This window comes from Apostichopus japonicus, chromosome 15 (assembly GCF_037975245.1).
Source record: "Apostichopus japonicus isolate 1M-3 chromosome 15, ASM3797524v1, whole genome shotgun sequence".
Taxonomy (NCBI): Eukaryota; Metazoa; Echinodermata; class Holothuroidea; order Aspidochirotida; family Stichopodidae; genus Apostichopus; species Apostichopus japonicus.
In genome coordinates, this window is record NC_092575.1 from 28416541 (window position 1) to 28440775 (window position 24235).

General features: G+C 37.3%; 1 protein-coding gene across 5 annotated transcripts; it reads left to right on the forward strand.

The window, feature by feature from the left end:
* LOC139980602 (phosphatidylinositol-3,5-bisphosphate 3-phosphatase MTMR3-like) lies at positions 1 to 24235 on the forward strand. 5 transcript variants are annotated; one of them, XM_071992355.1, is made up of 16 exons: positions 1 to 113; positions 2105 to 2160; positions 8253 to 8459; positions 9503 to 9582; positions 13681 to 13850; positions 15024 to 15117; positions 16702 to 16815; positions 17213 to 17391; positions 17940 to 18062; positions 18554 to 18665; positions 19194 to 19392; positions 19902 to 20087; positions 20485 to 20655; positions 20909 to 22072; positions 22602 to 22795; positions 22981 to 24235. In XM_071992355.1, the coding sequence occupies exons 2-16, from the start codon at positions 2158 to 2160 to the stop codon at positions 23189 to 23191; spliced, it is 3207 nt and encodes a 1068-aa protein (XP_071848456.1). In that variant the 5' UTR covers positions 1 to 113; positions 2105 to 2157; the 3' UTR covers positions 23192 to 24235. The 5 variants fall into 5 exon arrangements, with proteins under 5 accessions (XP_071848456.1, XP_071848457.1, XP_071848458.1 ...); XM_071992356.1 differs by having other exon boundaries at positions 7 to 129; XM_071992357.1 differs by having other exon boundaries at positions 99 to 200.

A 24235-nucleotide genomic window follows, 5' to 3' on the forward strand; every position in this document is an offset into this window, starting at 1 on the left:
GATAATCAACAGTGCCCTTCCTACCTAGCCTACGTCTTCAATGTGTGGGAAAGTAAAGCGCAACGCAACACCAAACGCTGCTGAAATTACGCGATTTTACCAACCCAATTCGGGTATGAGCTACAAAGGGTATCGCAAAACATTCAAAGACGCTTCCTATATTATTGGTGGCTGTCTTTCTGTGTTAAATTGTTGTTCTGGTACTGGCTGGTAAACAACATCATGCTAGGAATTACGTTACGAGATTATCATTACGGGAGAGCCTATGCTACTGCCTCTGCTGGCCTAATGTTATTGTTACTGTTAGGCTATGCATAGCCTGCCTTCTGCAGTAACTATTGTCTGTATTGACATGTAGGCTTATGTTATTTCAGCACATAACTAGTGTTGAAGTAAGATTATCTAGGCCTAGCTATCGAAGTTGTAGTACAAGAGTAATACTTTTTGTTACAAATTAATTGTACTGCACACTGAGGGAATTAGGGAACTAGCTTCAGTCCCAGATAGAAAATTGCCACACTGGCACTAGCCTAGGCCTAACTACGGTAGGCTATGTGCTTAAGTTCTATAGTATAAGTACTGTCAGTGTTTACCTCATGTAGAAAATCGTATACAAGACCGTATAAAATCATACAAAGTTGTAGTTTAAGCATGTATGAGAGTTTTAATATTCGGTGGTTGTTCACAGACTTCACAAAGCATTTATAAACATACAACAATAACATTTAAAGTATACAGTATAACAAATTATTATAGAGAATGGAGTGAGATTACGAGTATGTAATGTGTTTGGAAGGCATTCATAAATGTTGTGTTCATATATTAGTTTCTCAACAATTATAAAACTTTATTGAACATTGATATCATGGCAGCTTTGGTATGTGCAGGCAAACACCTACACAGTAGAGTACTATCAGCCCAAGTAGACTACTGACAGTAAATGTGTATAACACCTTCTGACGGTCATACTAATTAGCGTCAACAGGCCCATTTCACGACAACTCAATACAACTCAAGACAACAAGTTTAAAATTCCATCAAATACAATGGAATTGGACGACGTAATGCTATTGCGCTTGCGCAATGACTCTGGACCGCACCATTATGATATGGATGGGTTTGTGTTAAGGTTTGGGAACTACCATTGTGTACAGTGTCGGTAAGGTGGGTATGAATAGTATGAACTGCAAATCAAATCATTGAACGTTTTTAAAAAAATGAATTTTTCTTATTGTTTTTACATTGTATTTTACATATATGTTTTTAGAAAAAAAATACATGTAATTAAAACTATAATATGAAGAGTTTCTTACATTGACACAAGTGTGTGGGCACCATTCTCGACTTAAAAATTGCACTTACCTGTAGTGTAATGGTGCGGTCCAATGTCATTGCGCAAGCGCAATAGTATCACGTAGTCTAATTCTACGGATGGAGAAAGTTGACAATTTTTACGACAAAAACATTTTTTCCCGTGAAAAATATGTATGCACAATGGTCTCAGTCAGTTTTTAACGTGTTTCCAGATACACTCTGATTACAACCATTGTATTTGATGGAATTTTAAACTTGTTGTCTTGAGTTGTCATGAAATGAGCCTGTTGATGCTAATTAGTACGACCCCCTTCTGAAGTTAAAATATTTGAACATTAAATTACTGCAATAAACACAATTTTAACAAGTTTGTTCTGAGTTTTGCTTTATTAAAATTCATAAGTTTATGACACATGACACATTAAGAGTTGATATTCAGAAAATCAAATACACAATTATCTGTCATTTTGGTGAAACGTATTCGATGATAGAGCATAGAACTGCCGACAGGCTTCCCTGTGCCATACACTAATAATGGTAGCATAATGTTTGGTTCGTAAACCAACACCTCTTAAATTAATTCTGAGGCATGCCATTAGTAATAATTCGCAAAATTAGCAACAATTCAAGGAGCTTTGAGACAAGTTTGCTGTTATCTCTCCCGTGATTTGTTCATTTCTTTTTGCTCCTCCCTTACCCCTACTCTCATCTCTAAATGTATGCACTTCTTATGATAGTAACACTTGCATCTTCTACATATGTTTGATTGTTATTTTCCTTTTATTGACAGGTTCTGTAAAGAGCTTTTCTCTGCCTAGATTTCATATTGAGCTTTGAAGTGAAATGGTAAGCAAAGAATTTTCTTGCTATTTTGTATTCCTTGCCTGAGGCAAAAGGAATCTTTGGGATGGTGGCCTGTATGTGTATGTGACACCTTGTAAACATGATAAGTCAAATAGTAAGTCTGGTTGAGCTTCATGCTTGGTATGTAGATCCTTCTAGGTGAGTACAAGAACCATTTAGAAATTGGTGGAGGTCAAAGGTCTTTTAGGGTCAACAGAGAAAGCAGCCTGAAAACCTTGTTAACATGATTGTAACTCAAAAGGTGCATCATGGTTGATAGTCATAGTTGGTATGTTGATCCCCCTTCGGTTAGTACAAGTACCCAATTGAAATTGGTGGAGGTCAAAGGTCTTAAAAAGTGAAGTTTGATAGAAGTTCTTACTTGGTATGTAGCTTCCCCTTTGTGCATACCAGTACCCTACTGAAATTTTTAGAGGTCAAAGGTCATTTGAGATCAACAGGGTTAAAGTCTGAAACAATTTCAAGCATGATACCTTACAAATTAAAGTTTGAGAGCAGTTCATACTTGGTATGCAGATTCCCCTTCATGAATGCCAATACCTAATTGAAATTGTGATAGGTCAAAGGTCATTTGAGATCAACATGCGTTCGAAGCCTGAAAACACTTTAAACATGATAACTTAAAAAGTAAAGCTTGTATGCACTTCATACTTGAAAGGTAAGTTTGCATTTTTGCAAGAAGCTTGCTGGTTACTTGAAGTCAGTATTCGTCAACACTTTTAAAATCTTGTTTTCAGTTTTACTGCTTAATGTTCTTATGCAAAGTGTTGCAAAGAATCACTAAGTCAACTGGCTTTTTTGTAAAGATTGGAAAGAGTTAATTACAACACGGCTTTATCATTTTTCCAAAGTGATAATCTTGTATGTACACGTAGGTTCATATTCTACAAATTGTTCCCAGACTTTTCAAAATGCTAAATTACATGTTAAAATGTCTCATAGAAGTGATGTGATTGTTCAAGATTCACATCGGTGGTCATTTCTTGAATTTTGAAACTTCTGTTTATTGTGTTGGGCTGCCTTTTGGCAATACTCTCATCAAGCCACACAATATCTGTGCACTTAACTGAATATACCTCAGTGTAGTAGGTCTAGTGCCGTTGCAAATGTTTGATTTATGTTTGTGAAGTGCCTCGGGAGAGCAAAAATGAAACAACCTGAGGAGCACAATGCAGCACACAAAACATACATGGCAGCACAAGTATGGACTATTCAACTCTAAGATCTGTGTAACATGGGTGAGGATGAGAATCAGTGTTTGCTTATTAGTTGACAGCAGAGATGACCCTATTATGTCCAACTAAAGACCGTAGCTGCATGTATATCAAACTGGGAGAATATTGGTGTAACATCAGGCTATGAAGGCCATTGAAACTAGGGGAGAATATCGGTATCATGCCACATATTAATTGGCATTATAAACTGTACCATAAATATTCTCATTTCACAGTAAAAGGAAATATCAGATCCTTTTGTTCCGGTGATTGAATCAGGCATAAAGCCAGGTGAGGGAGTGGGAGGAGGAGGGAGGGGAAGGGGGAGATATCCTCTGTAGATTAATTTGCTCCTATTCTGTGTCGCCATCATGTGTATAAAAAAGTTTGCATGTTTAACAGGCTTGGTGTTATCCTTTAAATGGTTGGTGCCCATCCTACTTAGAATTAGTGGCTATAGACCTGGATTGGATAGACAGAGAAGCCTTGTTATTAGTCTGTGGATATCCATGTACATATTCTGTTACAGCGACATCTGCTGGTAGGTAAGCGTCACATCATGCTAATCTCAGTGTTAGATTTACAGGCACTCCTCAACGTTTGTATCCTTACTATACTCTGGTGCTGTTTAAGTAAACAATCAGAGAGTTGAGTTTCTATTTTTCCATCTTTGATGAGGAAACAATTTAATCATACAACAATGTCATGTGATGTACAAGCATGTGGTCAACTTACAAAGTTAATAACAACAACATTGGATTATTTCAGTAAAGAAGAAGGCTTCATATCTTTCGTGTGATGGTAAGATTCAGTGCCAAGAAGTTATAACTACAAGGGTGCCCTCATGCATGTAGCTTTTGTTGTCTCTGTTCCTGTCCAGGCACATTTTTTCTTTACAGTACAACTCATTTAGAAAATTCCAATCCAGTTACTGTTACAAGAAAGTTGTTGCATCATATACTGTACAAACTGGTGTTACAAATGTAGTAGTTTTGTGGCGCCGCGGACAGGATTGGGAGGGAGGGAGGGAGTGAAAAGGAAGGAGAGGGGGAGGGGGGGAGGGATTATGAAGAACTTACACAATTCAGTTGTGACACTTACTAGACTGAAACCATCAATATACTGAAGCAGTACTGTTTGAAATCCTTGTCACAATTTACTTTCGGTTTGTGAAATAACTTGTTCTTTTTATATTGTGTGTACAGAACTTTGAACAGGTACCAATTGTACACTGTACAGTTAATCATTAGCCCACAACAGGAACAGTTGTAGATCAGGAAATGTCTCTTATTGTACTGTACTGTGGTCCCAGCCAGGATAGTGAATCTATTATGCAGATACTGTAGTCTTGTACAGTACAGCACAAGTCAAAATAAAGACCCTCAATTAAGTTGTACATAATGTAAGAAACTCACCTTAATTAAGTAGTAATTGATACATCTAACTTGGTAGTCAGTACATGTTACTACCAGTTGGTTGCCAGACTAGACTAATATAACAGGACTCCCTGAATATCAATGCCCTAGTGTGAATTTAATGTTTAGTTCACACACATTACTGTGTGTGAGATCATGGAGTTTCAGATGTCAAACTGTATGCCTGACGTGTTTGTAATATGCTGTGGAATGTAACCATTGATAGACAAGGAAATAAGAGTATAGTTAACTGTGTCACATGAGCTTGTATTCCTTCTTGTATGTTTACAAATCAAACAAGGCCGATTCCTGTTTCCACATAATACTGTTAAAAATCAACAAGTTTGAACTACTGACATGTTCAGTGCTCAAAATGTCAAGCAGTATATATTCTTTTTTATCTTACGTTAAGTATTTGTTGGAATGACAAATACTTCCTTAGGCCTGATAATCCTGAATAATATCAAAGGTTATACAATACAGGGTGCTGTACTTAATAATAGGCAAGAATAGACAGTTTATACTGAGTCTGTACTCATACTTACAGCTTCTCTACCTATGTATTTAGATTCACCTTGATGTAATTGTACCCCTACTTGTACATTGATAGGAACACCTACAGTCTAATCATATTATTCATGTACCAAGTGATGATAGCAATACCTACAGTCTAATCATGTTAATCATGTACCAAGTGATGATAGCAATACCTACAGTCTAATCATGTTAATCATGTACCAAGTGATGATATGAACACCTACAGTCAAATCATGTTACTGTAATCATGTACCTGGTGATGATAGGAACACCTACAGTCTAATCATGTTAATCATGTACCAAGTGATGATAGGAACACCTACAGTCTAATCATGTTAATCATGTACCAAGTGATGATAGGAACACCTACAGTCAAATCATGTTATTCATGTACCAAGTGATGATAGGAACACCTACAGTCTAATCATATTATTCATGTACCAAGTGATGATAGGAACACCTACAGTCTAATCATGTTAATCATGTACCAAGTGATGATAGGAACACCTACAGTCAAATTATGTTATTCATGTACCAAGTGATGATAGGAACACCTACAGTCTAATCATATTATTCATGTACCAAGTGATGATAGGAACACCTACAGTCTAATCATATTATTCATGTACCAAGTGATGATAGGAACACCTACAGTCAAATCATGTTATTCATGTACCAAGTGATGATAGGAACACCTACAGTCAAATCATGTTATTCATGTACCAAGTGATGATAGGAACACCTACAGTCGAATCATATTATTCATGTACCAAGTGATGATAGGAACACCTACAGTCAAATCATGTTATTCATGTACCAAGTGATGATAGGAACACCTACAGTCTAATCATATTATTCATGTACCAAGTGATGATAGGAACACCTACAGTCAAATCATGTTATTCATGTACCAAGTGATGATAGGAACACCTACAGTCTAATCATATTATTCATGTACCAAGTGATGATAGGAACACCTACAGTCTAATCATGTTAACCATTTACCTGGTAATGATAGGAATACCTATAGTCAAATCATGTTATTCATGTACCAAGTGATGATAGGAACACCTACAGTCTAATCATGTTAACCATTTACCTGGTAATGATAGGAATACCTACAGTCTACTCATGTTAACCATTTACCTGGTAATGATAGGAATACCTACAGTCGAATCATATTATTCATGTACCAAGTGATGATAGGAACACCTACAGTCAAATCATGTTAATCATGTACCTGGTGATGGTATGAACACATACAGTCGAATCATATTATTCATATACCTGGTAATGATAGGAACACCTACAGTCAAATCATGTTAATCATTTACCTGGTAATGATAGGAACACCAACAGTCTAATCATGTTAACCATTTACCTATAAGAATTCATACCTACTGTACAGTCTAATCATGTCTGTCAACCATGTCATGCTACCAGGGGACATGTCAACAATCATGCTAGAGGATAATCCCATATTAAGATTAAAGGCCATCAACAGCTTTGATGTGTGCTTGGGTCACATTACTTAACATAAAAGGTCTACAGGCTGAGAAGGAATTAATGTGTGTTTACAATACAAAGAGGACATGTTTACTGTACGTTGACTTTGAGATGATAGACAAAGGCATGTTCAATGAATCATAAATTTACAGAACTTTATATTCTTGTCCAATGAGAAAGTTTTGTCCTTAAATTTGCAATTGCCGGTATTGAAATCAACTGCACTCAGTAAAATTATGTCATTGATTCTAATATGGTGTGTGCTATTAATAAACCTATACTTCATCTTTGGGGATTTCCCATTAACTTAAACAGTTTCGGAAGCAGTCAGACTGGTTGAATATGTGTACCAATACACAGTCATTCACTAATTTGTCACAAGAAATGGTAAGACATGCAACTAATTGCAATGTAGAGTTCTGTGATATTAAATGTGGCCAAAATTCAACACTTACAGTAGGAAGTGGATTTAAGTCTAATGTTTAGACTTGTCTGCGTGGGTGATATCAGTTCAGTTTACAGTCATGTAGATATGGTAGTACTGTAAACAATCACATCGTCTGTGAGTTTATCTTATAGTATAGATTATCAGTGCTTTAGAGTTATAGTTGCATACTGCCTGAACAGTTCAAAGTTTGACATCTGTTTACACAGTGCTAAAAGTCTGTAAACTCTGTACTTTCGTTTTTAACGGTGCCAGGTATTGCAACAATCAAAACAGCGGTTTTTCCTTCAGAACTGTATCTTTGTACAGATATAATGGAGCTCATGATGTCATAGTTGATACATGTGATGTTTGTTATTTTCTCTGAACACATCTGATATAGTTTGTATTCATTCTGAAGTGACAGTCACTGCTTGCTAGTGCAGTCAATGGATCAGGATCATTGGATTTCTGTATAATGTGTTTGATTCTTCGACAAGTTTCACTGGAAGGAACAGCTTATTATTTTTTTTCACCCGCTCTGATGTCTGGAAGCAGTCATTATAACACATGTATGGACAATTGTACTGTTGTTTGCTGTTGCAAGAGATGGTCTGAGAAATACGTTCTGTAGAGTTTCTTAGACTAGAAACTCTTGAAGGAATATTCTAATTATTCAGAAGCAATATTTGACTATACACGGTGTACAGTAGAGTTTCTGTAATATTGGCATGTTTCGTGTTATCTCCTCGATGGAGTCGTCCATGGTATGCTGAAGGAAGCGTTGATGACATTTCTTCTGTACTTGTGACTGATGTCGACAGGATCTTCTGCCTTCTAAGCTATGAATGCATCCAGTATTAAAGCTCTTTAATCTGTGCAGTGCTACCTGACACAGGTACATACTCATTGATGATGGGTCCTGTAGAACCCTTTGTTTTTGTTCAATCCCTTTACTCTGACATTTTACTTCTGCAGGACGATGCAGAAGAACAGGATCATACCAAATTGGACCCCAGGGATAGTTACGAGAAACCCCCCATCTACAAGGAGGACCCTGACTTGGAAGTACCATATCCGTTACTGTGTGGGGAGCATGTCCTACGCATCGGTAAAACTACAGAGGCCATCTTCATCCTCAGCAAGTATCGTTTCTTTGTGAAGTACAAGAACTCCTTTACAAATGTAAGTTGAACATTGGTAAATAATTCAGGTGGGTTTGGTGCAGGTAGAAGTAGCCAGCCAACATGGATGAAGTTTAGGAAGTCTGCTAGTACTGTAGTCTGTCTGTTGTCCATTGGATAACCTTGAATGCTTTGAAGAAGAACAACATCCCTTAGCTGTAGAATTATATTCTAACAAGAATATACACATTTGGATTGGGTGGCTCCTATAATTTTGGAGTTGAGTACTCACTACCATAGGAGTCAGCGACTCGAAGTAGCCCTGTGACTCCTCAACACGATGGCTATAAAAAGAATTTTAAAGTAGACCTATCTGTACACACGATCAGTTGATCTAACAGTAATGACAACGAGGCATGTACAGTAGTACACTGGGCCTAGTTGCTGTAAAACACAATAGCTCTTGCCAAATGTTGGGATTTAAATACATCATACCTTGCTCCCAATTTACATGCATAATAAATATTCCTATATTTTCTTGGCCATTTATGAAATATCGTAGAACTAACAATCGCTAACATTAACAAGATTGTTTATAAGTAGGCTTATACATGCCCCCAGCACCAGTAGCAAAAGAATAAACCAGTGTTGTTTATATGACATTTTATTGTTTAGAGCTTTCAGTAGAGAAAGCCTACTTTTTGTCAACACATGGAAATTCCCTGCTGTACAAATAGACAAAATTATTGCAAAATCTACAATTAGGAGTGGAGTGACTCATGCAAGCCTATCACACATATGGGAAGTTATCAATGAGTGCTTCCAAAACTGATTTTCCATTTTTAAGTCACTATTCCAACAAGGATTTTATTGAATCAGACAACTGCTGAACAATCCTTATAAATCAGATATGGCTGAGTTAAGATGTTTTACTGAGAATAATCACATGGTATCTAAGCAGAGCTAGAGCAGAACTGGTAAGATGGAATTATTAAACAAAGTTTTATGTTTGGTTCAACTTTGACAATATTTAGCATTGCCACATCCATGAGTGGTTAATGTGTTGACATATCGGCCATCTGTTCTCCTCTTTCCTACTCTCAGATTCCTGTCAGACTGATTGAACAGCTGGAAGTCAGAGAACATTTCTTGATCATCCAGTGCAAAGATGGAAAAACTTACAAGTGAGTTTATTGTGAATAAATTACAAGAAGTAAAGATTGCTAAGCAGACAGCAATTTTACTAGACGTATCATGAATGGGGAAAATATGATTGTGATTGATCAGACTGATGCAGTTATTTACTGCTTTGACTTGATTGTGAAAGTACCACAACACACATATCAAAGGGGAAGTAGAACAATGAGGCCTGTTGTAATAGCTTGTGCACTACATAATCAAGTAATGTATAAACAGAATGGAGAAGAACAAGGATAAGAGTCGCCCTTGTTTGTAGTTCGCATGTGACTGTGTGTACTGTTGTTATCTCAAATGTTGAAGGTCTTTCACCTACAGTACTGTAGCAATTAACTAACAACTACAGCTATTAATAACAAGCACAAGATAGGCATCTAATAAAGTTGTTTGTTACATTAGTGATCCCTCCCTACACAATAGTATGATCTGGAGTATGATCTCCTTATCCCTCTGAAGTATGATATCCCTGTGTAGTATGATCTCCCTTTGTAGTATGATATCCCTGTAGTATGATCTCCCTTTATAGTATGATCTCCCTTTATAGTATGATCTCCCTGTATAGTATGATATCCTTGTAGTATGATCTCCCTGTCTAGTATGGTCTCCCTGGTTAGTATGATATCCCTGTAGTGTGATCTCCCAGTACTTAGCATGATCTCCCTGTGTGGAATGATCTCCCAGTAGTATGATCTCCCTGTGTAGTAGTATCTCTCTGTAGTATGATCTCCCAGTAGTATGATCTCCCTGTATAGTATGTTCTCCCTGTATAGTATGATATCCCTGTATAGTATGATATCCCTGTAGTATGATCTCCCTGTATAGTATGATCTCCCTGTATAGTATGATATCCCTGTATAGTATGATCTCCCTGTATAGTATGATATCCTTGTAGTATGATCTCCCTGTCTAGTATGGTCTCCCTGGTTAGTATGATATCCCTGTAGTGTGATCTCCCAGTACTTAGCATGATCTCCCTGTGTGGAATGATCTCCCAGTAGTATGATCTCCCTGTGTAGTAGTATCTCTCTGTAGTATGATCTCCCAGTAGTATGATCTCCCTGTAGTATGATCTCCGTGTGTAGTATGATCTCCCTGTAGTATGATCTCCCTGTAGTAGATACAGAGCGAGGACAGTATACAAACAAACATGTTTCTTCTTATAAAACTTGACCTAACAATGTTCTGAAATTGAGTGTGACTAACAATTTAGCTAGTTGAAGAAAATAACCCCCTTGCTAACCCCCTCCCCCCTCCCCCCTCAGTGTAGTGTCTGATCTTTATGCAGTCTGTGGGTGCTAAATGACCTATAGCAAACTGTATATTTTAAAAATATGTTTAATGACCTAGATATGCATGGCATGAAATGGTTTGACCATCTGTGAAAATGCTGTAAAGAAGGAAACTATATAAAAGCATTTGGTTGTGTACCAATGATGCTAACAATATAACTGTATTTCCTGAACTTCCTCAGAGACATTCACATACATAACTATGAACTCTTTCAGTCTATTGATACTGGTTATATATTTACCTTGTGTTTAAAGTCCCTAAAGCCTAAATTTAGCCAGACATAACCTAATTAATATCAGTAAGTCATAATCAACTGCATCATCAGTTATTGAGCCAAATTTGCATTTAATTATTATTGTTGTTATTTTTTTTTTAAGTGGGTGGAAATCCAGCCATAATTTCGTCAAAGGAAGTTGAGTATGACAAAAGTATTTTCATTTGGTCAGCAGTTTTGAAAAACGTGTTTTATTTCCTCGTTGGTAAACGATCAGTTTGTTTTGATTTGATAGATCAATATTCATAAACTTAAAGAGAATGTATAATGAATCAAATCCAAACAGAAATGAGATAATGTTGCATATTTTCTAATATCAGTCAAACTCACTTTCTCTTTAGTTTATAGTATGCACAGTTAGCACCACCTAGCACAGCTTATAAACACCATGTGGTGAAGACAGGGTGAAGACTTTGTAGAACAACTTTCAATGCATTTCAATTTCATGGTTGTGATGTCTCACAAGGCTCTTGTTCATAAATTGACCAAATTGTTTTCTGTTCATTTGTGTGATATCCATGGATGGTTTCCATTACTGGAGCCAGGAATGGGTAGTGTACTTCATGGTTTCATGTAAAGTTTCATATCATTGTACCTGTACAGTGTGTCACAGACAGTTGTTAACAGAGGTAATGAATTGTTATATACATAATCGACTATTCTACTTATTGTTGGATAAAAATAGATATGAAAGAGGAAGTTTAATAGCAAAGTACACCCACATACTGTTTACCATTGTGTCATTTGTTTGTAGTTATGGATGTGACGTTAGCGGTGATTGTCTGATACATATGAATGCTAGATTTAGTAGGTTATGTGTGAAGGAAACACGTCCAGAAGGATGAATGCACAGGAAGTGTGTATTGTGAGGTGTATATTTACATCATTTAGCAAAGGTTAGGGAAAGCATTTTATGAAATTTGATATAAACTGTGTTTTGGCAGTTGAACTAATTATGCAAGGTGACACAATTCTAAAATGCTTATCAGGCTATGTTTGGGAACATTTGCACAATGTAGAAATGTATATAAAGACTACTCAGTCAAGTACTGTACACAAATTGTATTTATTATGTCTTCTTCATCAAGACCTACCACATGAAGACATGTGCAAAATGCACAGTATTGATAATATGCTCTACTTAACTAAACATCCTTCCCAATGGTGTACATACTGTAGTACTTCCTCAAGACAAACAGCCTCTACCTACATTAAACAATTGCAAGAATTCCTTCTATAGCAGAACAAGTTGGGTTTGTTTGGAGCGTAACATACTGTAGCTGTATTGATTAAAGATACATGTCCAACTGCTTTTAACAGAGTATTTATTACAAGATCTATAGACTACAGTAAGAGATACATTATGGACGATCAGTTGGTCTAAGCCTTGTCTGTGATGAAGATTCTTTCACAGAGAGCATATAATGTTCCTGTTGATTACTTGAATTCCTCGTTTCTGAGACTAGAGCTGATCTTGATCTGAAATGTGAGGCACGAGATGCTGACATATCATGTTATAATTTGAATTTAATTACCTAAAACGACAGAAATACAAAATTATTTATTTCAGAGACTCTAGCTATGTAGTTTAACCACTTTTACTTCTTGAGAGTTGGCAAATTATAGTGACAAACAAATAGTTAGATTCATTCAACATAAATTGATATATGATATTATGTTATCTCTGTTTGTTGTTTTTATGGAGGGCGTTGTGGTCAAGTGGTTAAGGCAGTGGACTTGTGATCTAAGGATTACAGGTTCGAGCCCTGGCCAGATCATTACGTTGTGTCCTTGGGCAAGGCGCTTTATCTCCATTGCCTCTCTTCACCCAGGTGTATAAATGGGGACCTGCGAGGTAACTTGTAAATATAGTTGCGTGCGCCGGTTTGTGGCTGCACCCTATTGGAAGTCCCCCGGGGGACACGTGGTTGTGGTGCACTGTGGTGCCCCAGGAGAGACTGATTGAATTGTGCACACTTTGGTGTGTGGGTGTGACAAGTTACCAATGACCAGGGGTTAAGTTGTAAAGTCATGTGAGGAGGCATTAGCCTCATACAAGACTGTAAACCTTCAACTTTAACTTTATGTATTTCTAAGACCTTGTGTGAAATGTTTTCTAACAAATGTAATCAATGTTGCTAAATGAAGAATGCAGTCACATAAACTACAGTGCGGATTTTAAACTACTCTACAATGGTTATTGAGGACTACTTAATATTGAGTGTTTGAGTATATATCTCAACGGTTGTAGAGGACTACTTAATATTGAGTGTTTGAGTATATATCTCAATGGTTGTAGAGGACTAGTTAATATCTCAGTGAGTGTTTGAGTATATATTTCAATGGTTGTAGAGGACTAGTTAATATCTCAGTGAGTGTTTGAGTATATATCTCAACGGTTGTAGAGGACTAGTTAATATCTCAGTGAGTGTTTGAGTATATATTTCAATGGTTGTAGAGGACTAGTTAATATTGAGTGTTTGAGTATGTCTTTCATTGACTTTCCTTCCTTTCTATACAGGGTCAAGTTTTCGAGTGATGCTCACTGCTTGGAGTGGTCTGGTCTCCTGCAGGATTCATCTCATCCTCCCAAACTCTTGACAGATTTCTTTGCCTTCTGTTTCCATGCCTGGTGCTTCAGTGAGAAGGGCGATGGCAAGCAGGCCCCAGGGATGGATTTCTTGAAGCCAGGTGAATCTTCTTACATTGTTACTTTCAGTTCTATTCTATGTGATATAGTTTGGTAGTTAGGCTTGAGACTTGATCCGATATAATGTGGTACTCTAGCATACTTAGTCAAATGTTTGTCTTGCCAAAGAAGGACTTATGTGAGAATGTAAACTGTTGCTTAAAATTTGTTGCTGTTAGACCCATTCTTTACAGAGTAGCTTCAGAGTATTATTGTATCAATTACATCAGCCCCACCTGTCTCATATTCATGTGCTAATTGCACTATTATCTCACCATATTTGTTGCTGTTAGACCCATTTGATAGAGATTAACTTCAGAGTATTATTGTATCATTTACATTGGCCCAAGTTTTATACCCCTTTCCTTGCATTTATTAGATTGGGGCTGTATAATCTCTGTTTCATGACACAGTATCATGGTGGATCAATATGTTAGTCCTTTTTGTAAGAATGGCTTTAGATATCTGATACTCTTAACTTGATTTAGTATCCATTAGGTACAGTATAATGGATTTTATCCACGTGAACTTAAGGGTCAATTTCTCCCCTCCTTCATAGTTGTGGATTTGCTGTACAACAGGTCGTTTGGGAATTCATCAGTTTAGGATTCTATTTCTACTGAGGTAGTTGCATGGACTGTATGGACCATAGAATACATCTTGGTATTGCTACTTCTGTTTGGTTCATGGTGGGATATTAAACTGCACAGAGATAATCTCAAAAAGAGCAAAGAATGGTGCAGCCCAAACCAAGACTTGATTCGGTGATCGTGTATTTGATATTTTCATGCTGAAAGTGGAAACCTGTTTTCACCGATCTCATTGTAAGGAAAGATTTCAACAAATACTATGAACAGCACATTCTCTCTCCAGAGATAAAACACTACTGGTTCTATGATATATACTTTTGGACATGTTAGAGATATTGCAGTTTTATTTTGCACATGAATTGATATTTGAGATTTCTGATCTCTCAAATTATGATTTGATCTGTCTTGATCATGTAAGTTATATCCATCATTATTTAGCATCTCTTTGGTGTTGTATTGTGTTACTGTATGATGTTTCATATATATATGTTTCAAATCTTCAGTGTACCATTCTTTGGTGTTGTATTGTACTGTAATATTTCATATATATGTTTCATATCTTCAGTGTACCTTTCTTGCCAACAGGTAATGCCTTCGAGTATGATTTCTCAAAGGAACGGGACAGACTGGGTTTCAATATTGGAGACGGATGGAGAGTTTACAAAAACACAGATTTCAAGTGAGTATCTTGAATTACCTCTGTCTGTTACAAAGTTATGCTGGTAATTAGAGGAAGGCAATCTTATTTTATTCCTATTTTTCTTTCATTCTTCTGATGGTGTGGTTGAGGTTAGGGACGAGGGATAGTTCTAATATTGCATTAGATTATCTACACAAAGCAATTGGCCAGATATTTCATGTAATATTTTTGTTGTCCATCTTCACCAATGAATCAGTTTAATTTAAAGTTGTTGATCCTCATCATAGTCATGCTTCCATACTTCACCTCACCTCACCCCTCCCTCTTGTTCCCATCCCGCACCCCCTCTCACCCTTTCCCATGCCTCATTTTCTCTTAGATACTGTTATCAGTACTCATCTGCTACTTGGCAAATAGCTAATTAAATCAGTTTTGTTTCGCTGAGACTGTAAGCCTCTCTCACACTGTTCATAGCAGTCATTAGAGCGCAGATATAATCTCTTTTTGGTGATACTGACAAACAGAGCTGTGATTTGAGTTACTCTGTATTGAGCCAAGTGATTCATATGAATGATGTCTGATTGAGTAGTGGCTAATTATTAACAACAAAGTAAGTACAAAGGTCATATTATCAAGGTTGGTATAGACTCAGATATCTGTGTGTACATTGTGTGTAGAGCGTGTGTGTGCTTGAATCGTCCTACTCTCCTGTTGTGATATGTACAGTTATACTATGATATAAGTCAGTGGGGGAAATAACTGTCTTTGTAGACCAATTGCTGGTATTGTGTGTGATTGATAGGTAATAAATCAAAGGGGTTTGTTGTAGAATGTCTGTAGTTGGGGGGGGGGGGTGGGGGGGCGGGAGTGACCATTGTAAACTTTATAGTTTCTGATATACTTTGAGCGATGGTGCTAGATTTAAAAGGAAATTTAGATTTTGAAGAAGATAAAGATAAACAAAGTGCTTTCACAAATTTATGTCCCTGACTCTTGTTGTGGAATCTCACCACTTCACCAATGCAGTTCTAAATTGCCTTAAATCATCTACAATCCTGGCATTTATGTCATTAATATTTTCTTCACATAGCAAGCATTAAAAAAGACCATGATAACTGCAAAAATACAAACGTAACTTATTGTCACACTTTTCCGCAGTGGTTAACATTTTTTGCGAATGTCCATTACTGTAAGTTTGATATGGTACCAAAATGTGAACTAATCTCTCCTGCATTAATAGGATAGTGAAGTAGAGAAATTTCAAGGAAGCTCTGTTGACCGTCTAAGCCTTGTCAGTGATGAATATTCTCTGATAGAGAGGTCTGATCCTTCTGTGAATTTCTTGAATTCCTCGTTTCTGGGACCAGAGCTGTCCTCAACACAAACCTCATCTTGCAGTCATCACTTCTTCAAAATGTTTATTTGTATACATCGTAGATTTATGACTTTGGAACCTTTTCATGGAAATGTTTATTTGTATACATACATGTGTGACTTTGGAACTTTCTCTTGGAAATGTTTATGATGTAGTTAAATTAATTTTATACTGCCATTGATTCCTGTAAGCTTCATTGTTTTCAGGTCATACATTTCCAACCCTCTCTCTCTTCTTTCCTGGTACAGACATAGCACCACCTACCCGGAACAACACATTGTCCCTGCCAAGATTAAGGACGAAGACATTCGTAAGATTTGCAAGTTTAGGTCGAAAGGAAGATTTCCCTCTGTGGTTTGGCGGTAAGTGTGGTGATTATTTGAAGAGGGAATAATATTTGTATCTCTCTCATGCTGTTTAAAGCCAACTAGATAGTCAAATATAAGTAGTATAAGTCAGCAAACTGTTACTAAAGTTATCAGAAGTAAGTAATTTACTGAATGCTAGAGAACCAGCAGGTACTGTTGTCAGTGATTTATTCAGTAGATCTGTATGCTGCCCGTAACAGCTCCATCTTTAGGTGGGGGGAGGGGAGGGGGGTGACAGGCAATACTGTTAAAGGTTATAATTGAACATACAGGAGAGTGTCAGTTACATTTTAATACTAGATTACTACAATATATTTGTATGTGAAAAAACCAACTAAAGCAAGTACACAAGATGGTTGACTTCTCCATGGTGCCACTGTCTCTCTACTAGGCATCCCCGGAATGGTGCTGTGATTGTACGGTGTGGGCAGCCAGAGGTCAGCGTGTTTAACTGGAGGTGTAAAGAAGACGAAAGGCTGATTGATAGCTTTCTGCAGGCTTGTAGTACGGACGGATTCCAGAGATGTGGACCCAGTATCATGAATGGACACGCTGTGTCATCAGACAAAGGTACGCCACCTAACAATTGTTTGGACATACATATTCATTGATTTATGAATATTCAACATTTGGCAAAGCTGAAATGCCTAGCAAATATTTAGTGCAATGTTTCATCAAAGTTAAATCATTTATGGATATTTAGACACAAAAGCCGGTTAGATGTGCTAATGAATGTTCATTATTGGATTAATTATACATGCTATTCATGTTACTATAAATATTATTTTGTTTTTGGACGTCCTCAACACATTTTCTCCCGAGGGCAATGTTCTGTTGTATACTTTGCCAATTCTCCATTGTGAACTCAGTGAGTTGGACTAGATATATTTGAACATCTCTACTGATATTTTGTTTCCTGGAGATTGGTGTGCACTCTAAGAAAGAAAAGAAAGATTCTTACTGTAGTGTTAGTTTAGGTTTAACTATAAGCACAATGAGCCCCAATTTCCTGTGATTATATTATAATTCTTATGCCAAATGACTTCATTTATGAAGCAACTTTCCTTTTGTGAAAACAAAATCTGAATACATCATTTATTTCCTTGTTTGACAAACAGAAAGCAACTTGCAGTTATCCAAGGCTAGTCTGTCTCCTTCAAAGAGAGTTTTAATTCTGGATTTGAGGTCATACGCATCTGCTTATGCAAATAAGCTGAAAGGAGGCGGCTATGAATATGAAGGTAAGATGGGATTATCTCTTTATATAGTGTTTATGTCAGAGGTACAGTTGGAGAAAATAAATATTAGAGAAGAGTCAGAATCAATAGTCTAAGACTATCCAAGGATTAGGAATCGTTAGATTATCTTAATCTTGAAATGGACATTCTAGACCTAGACTGTTTGAATGTGTTCAGTTTATTAATAACAAGAAGTCTTGACATTAATGAGATGTGGAGATAACTCACCATTCATTGGCTACCCGACCAGTGGAGTTGAGTCCATATCTTTAAGATGGCTGTGTTCTAGCTGCTTGTTCCTTGTTTGTCATAATCATATTCAATGCAGATTATTACACATGACAAGTTATTTAATTACATATGCCTCGAGTAGTCATGACAGATATATTTTCCTGAGTGGATAGTTATACAGTTTATATTTAATGTTTTAATTTCATATAAAGATCTTGATGGAATCCTTTCATTATGTGATAGTTTTATTACTATGTTTGTAGATTACTACGAGACAAGCGAAACTCTCTTCATGGGTTTGGTGAACATACATTCCATAAGGAAGAGCTTTCAGAGCCTCCGGACACTCTGTAGCTCAGCTACAGAATCTTCCAGGTAAGATCAAAGAAGACAGGAAATCAAGTCTTTCATGTGAAGTTTTCACATTCTATGGACAAATACAAAGAGATGTAGTCTACACCCCCCACCCCTACGTTCGCACCACTCACCTAGCCTCACCTGATGTTATTATGCACTTTGTGGGGAACCCCTCATGCTGTCCTAGTAAAATCTGTTCCTAAGTATTTTCTCCATCTTCCTTCTGAACATTCTTACCCTTTAATATGTTAATAATGCCATGTGAAGCATTAACTTGCTGTGATGGATAATCTCATTGACATTTACATTAAGTGTAAAATTGTTGTGCAACCTTCTAATGCTGTTAGTAACCTCGGTGTGTAATAGTTCCACTGTCAACAAGACTTGCAAAATGAGGATAGATAGGAAAGTTCATTTCTTGGTTTCTTGGAAACTGTTGCTAAGCAACCACTACTTTGAATGAGCTTCAACTGTTATTCATGCCTAATCGTGACTGACTTTGGTGTGTATCTCTTATTAAAGTCTGTGTTATTGATATGTTTACAGTAACTGGCTGTCAAAGTTAGAATCCACGGAATGGCTAAACCACCTTGCTCTCCTGCTCAAGTCTGCTCATGTGGTAGTTAACGGTGTCCACAAAGAAGGCCGGCCAATCGTGATCCATTGTACTGATGGGTGGGATCGTACCACTCAGGTGGTGGGGCTGGCTGAGATCATGTTGGACCCTTACTACAGGACCCTGGAGGTTAGCCCATTTATCCCACTTTTGTGAATCTTAATTGAAATGTGTAATCCAGATATGATAATTTGATTAATATTCACCCATTTTGAGACCATTTATCCCACTTCTGTGAATCTTATTTGAAATGTGTAATCCAGATATGATCATTTGATTATTGTTCACCCATTTTGGGGGAGTTGTTAGATTTGCTGCTTTCTAAAAGCTCAGTAGAATGGCAGTCTAATCACCTTACAAAGAATTGTTTTCAATATAAGAATACAGTGGAGAAAGGCAACATTTGAAGCATTCTTGTTAATTCTATTTGACTAAAGTTAACTTGTTGTCCTGTTGACTCTGATATATTTCAACCATAACCAGCCCTCATTCTTACTAAACCAACATATCATAAATATGAAATATTATAATTTTATGATTATTATTATTATTATATCATAAATAGCAGCTGCATAATGGAAGGATGTTCACAGATTGTACAACTATGCTAACCTTCTCCTCTATTTTTGTTTTTGAAGGGTATCCAAGTTTTGATCGAGAGAGAATGGCTTGATTTTGGTCACCAGTTTGCTACTAGATGCGGTAATGATACAAATGACAATGATCTCAATGGCAGATCCCCAGTATTCCTCCAGTGGCTGGATTGCCTGCATCAACTCATTAAACAGTTCCCTACTGCCTTTGAATTCAACGAAACATTTCTGGTAAGTCCCTCCTGGACAGCGGTACACTTGTTACAATTGTTCCTGTTCTATCTAACAGATTAACAGTGTTTTTGTGCAAATAATCAAACCACTGTTTTGTTTTTTGCTCAAGCAGGGACAAGAATTTGGTAGAATATTTTTTTCCTCAAAAATATGTTCTTGGAAATCCTTGTATGGGTAGTCTTATTCCTGAACAATTTAACATTGGCCTTCAAAATGAGAAGATGATACCATACTTTATGAGAAAGTTTTGTCATTTGTTCAAGGGAAATAATCAATTTTTGATAACTTCTCATTGTTGCTATGACAACAAGGATTCCTCCTGTAAGTGTTATTTTACATGTTTTAGATTGGATCATGGTTTGTTACGTCGATAATTCTTCCTCCCATTTTTCAGATTAAATTGGCGGAACATGTCTACTCTTGTCTGTTTGGAACATTCCTCTGCAATACAAAGAAAGAAAGGTTGGATTGTGTGGTTCAAGAAAACACTTGTTCCGTCTGGGCCATCTTACAAGTGGAAGCCCTCACTAATAAGAACTTTCTGTTTGATCCCAAAACTGATCACGTAAGTCAACCTTTGCTCCAAGAAGTTATAACTCAAGTGTTTAATACTTTTAAGTGGACAGTCTCTGTTAGAACAGGGAAGCACTGTTAGTTTTTGTATGCATGGTTATTGTGCATTATTTCTTGAGTGTGTGATATTATAGCAACGAAATGCTGATACGGAGCTGTTTGTTGTACAAATTGTGCCTCAGTTTATGAATAAATTTATAAACTTGTTGACTGGAGGGTTCCTTCTCCTTTGGTTTTCATGACAGGTACTGCACCCCTCCTGGAATATTTGTGATCTCCATTTCTGGTCGAAGCTGTTTATGTCAGAAAGTTCTCGGTCGGAGGTTGAGGATGGCTCAACATGGGCACACAGTGAAACGTCAGGGATTGGTAGCCCAAAATTACCCAGAACCCGGTCATTTGATGACATTCACAAAACGGTTTGTGAAGATGGAGAAAGAAGAGCAAGTTTTGTGGAAACGACTTCATTAGCAAGGACATCCAGCGATCCAAATCTTAGCGATTTGAGGTTAGAAGAATTTGTTGGCACTCCTCCTAAAGGGACGTACATGATATCATCTACTGAGGTGGAATCAAAGGGAGGCACCCAGGAATCTGATTGGTCAAATGATCAAGTGGAAACTGCTCACAGTGACAAGAATGAGAAGATAGAATACAAGACAGATGAACAAGGAATACAAGATAGAGCTGAAGATAACAGTAAAATTATGATGCGAGAAGATTCTACGCTTCTCCAGTCTTTGAGAAGAGAGGAAGTAATACAGGAAATACACATGCAGAGCTCTACGGATACAGTAACCGAGGAGACCCCCCGGGATGCCCCACCTCCTCCAACCCTGGCGATGTGTAATGGTTATCACAGCGAGGAATTAACAGGAATTGAAGATGGAGATAGAAATCATAATAATTCTGAGAATCATTTAGTACTCAAGAAGAGTTCAAACATTAGTACTAGCACTAGTGATATTAGTAATTCTCATATCGAATGTCGTAGTCGGAGACTCAGGAATAGGAGCTCAGATCCTAAAGAAGTCACTCGAGATGCTGAATCGTCTCTAAGAAACTTAAGAATTAAATCCAGTGAATCACATAATCACGTAAGGGTGAAGGACAGGAATGGTTTGTCCACTTCTCCGACCAGTTTGTTTAGGTCCAGGTGCTTCTCTGGTCCCAGAAGCCCATCAGACAGAAACTGTCCACTCAGGATAGGGAAACATCTAGATGAAGATGGTTTGACCAATATTTCATCAGCTAATCACAGACGACTGGTAGAAATAATGATCATTTCAGAGAATGAGAAGGAGACGTTGAGAGAGGAGATTTTTGAGCTAAGAGAACAGCTCAAGCGATGTCAGGTGGATTGTTGGCATGACTACCATGGCCTATCAGACAAGCCTGCAAGCTATGAGGTAAGCATAATAATTATAGGAGATGATCAACAACTTTATCAATAGAGAATCATGAGAACAGGGGTATGGTCATTATTGTGAATGGTTGCATGACTGGTAAAGGACATCTGACTGGCTTGGTACACATCCTATAGGACATGTAGTATGTCTGCCAGACTGGTAGAGACATCTGACTGGCTTGGAACACACCACATAGGAAATGTGATATGTCTGCCAGACTAGTAGAGACATCTGACTGGCTTGGTACACATCCTATAGGACATGTGGTATGTCTGCCAGACTGGTAGAGACATGACTGGTCTGATAGAGTTGTGGGGAGATATTAGTGTCAGACTGGTAGAGGACATCTGACCAGTCTGATAGGACTGATAGAAGATATTACTAATAAGGTATGTCTGACATCTGCATTATCCCACTCAAAGCAGTCAACTGAAATTAACATTTTAGGCATATATCAAAATGGAATAATGGGTATGTAAAACAGGTGACTTGGAAATGCTATGTAAGTTTTTCTCCTCTGTAATTCCAGGTTGCTACTAACTTGACTGTAGAAGATGATGAGTTGACGCCTTCCTCTGTACCAAACTCCTTACACTCTGATGCCTCCTGGGAACAACTGGACGATAGAGATCAAAGCCAGACCCTGTGGGTACCTGACCATGCGGTCACACACTGTCCGTGTGGTCATAAGTTCAACCTGATAACCAGAAGACACCATTGCAGGTAGATTGGATACACCTTGTAGAATCACCCCATGTCCCACATCAAACTCGAGCCGAAATGTCCTGGGATGACATGATAATTGTCCTATAGTTTTCATCCCTAGACTAGAAGTTCATTTCTAATTTTTGGCAAGCATGCATATTTTGTAACTTAATGATATGTTTGATTATTCTGTTCTCCTGCAGAAACTGTGGACGAATCTTCTGTGGCACTTGTAGCAATTTTTTCATAGCCATTCCGAGGGAGCAACTTTTCCATCCGCAGCGGGTCTGTTCGCAATGTCACTCATCTCTCGAAGAGCAACAGCCGCAATCTAGCAGATTGTGTTCTAGTCAAACATCCCTGGATAAGGACGGAAACTTTATGAAAGCGGTAACTGTCATTGGCCAGGGGTGAAGCTCATACCCCTTGCCTGGGTAAAGATGAATAAGATTTTGATAATAGCAGAATACAATTTACAAAAAATTAAAACATGACTTCATTGAGATATTCTAGCATATTGTTAGGAAAAGGTCAGAGGAAGCCTTGACCGAGTTCTCGTTACTTTGTCAGCCTAATCTTAGACTCTTATCACTAATCCCAAGCATTAAAGTGTGCCATGATATTGATGGATGAATTTTTACTTTACACAAAAGTGAGTTTAAAGATTGTTGACTAGTTATGCTTGTAATGCTGATTCCTTCGTTCATGACTGCAAGAGTTTTGTTTTCCATATTCAAATATCTTTCCTCAAGTATCCTGTCAATCTTAAATCAAACAGGAAGTGTTGTTTAAATTTTACTACCTTTCAAAAAGGTTTATGTAATTCAAGTGCAATTTGCAAGTTAACAAATCGAAATAAAGGATGACTCTGTGGCTATCTGAACATAAAATATTGTTTATGAACACTTTCCATCCTGTTTTGTTTTGGTTTATATTCAAAGATTTGGTTTGCTCAGATCAACATAGTTTGTGGTTCCTCAAAGATTACAGATGATAATGCTCTGCCTCTTTCTTCTTCTTCGTTCTGTAACCAATCACTGTTCCCTCTTCTTGGTTATAGTACAATCAAGGTATGAGCTTAGTCTCACAAAGTGTTCCTTAAAACAAGGCGTGTTGAGGTAACCTATGCGGCTGTTGCACAAAAATCCGGAAAATTTTGTTATTTAATATAAAAATATAGTTATATGTTTGTTCATTGTTTTTGATTTTATATCTGAAATTATTTTTTGTATTGCCAATCTAGGAGAAATTATATGTGTTTGAGTTTCAAAACGATGTATGATATAAGTATAAATTGGGCAACTGTTGGATGTTATGGGGCAGTAGTAGGGTGGCTTGAGGGCATCTCTCAAGGCTGAAGCCCAAGGTAACTGCAGAAGCAAATAAAGGGCAATGGAAGGGTAAAGACCATGGGCCCTTGGCAAAAGGGACAATTGGAAGGGTGATGTTTTTAGGCCC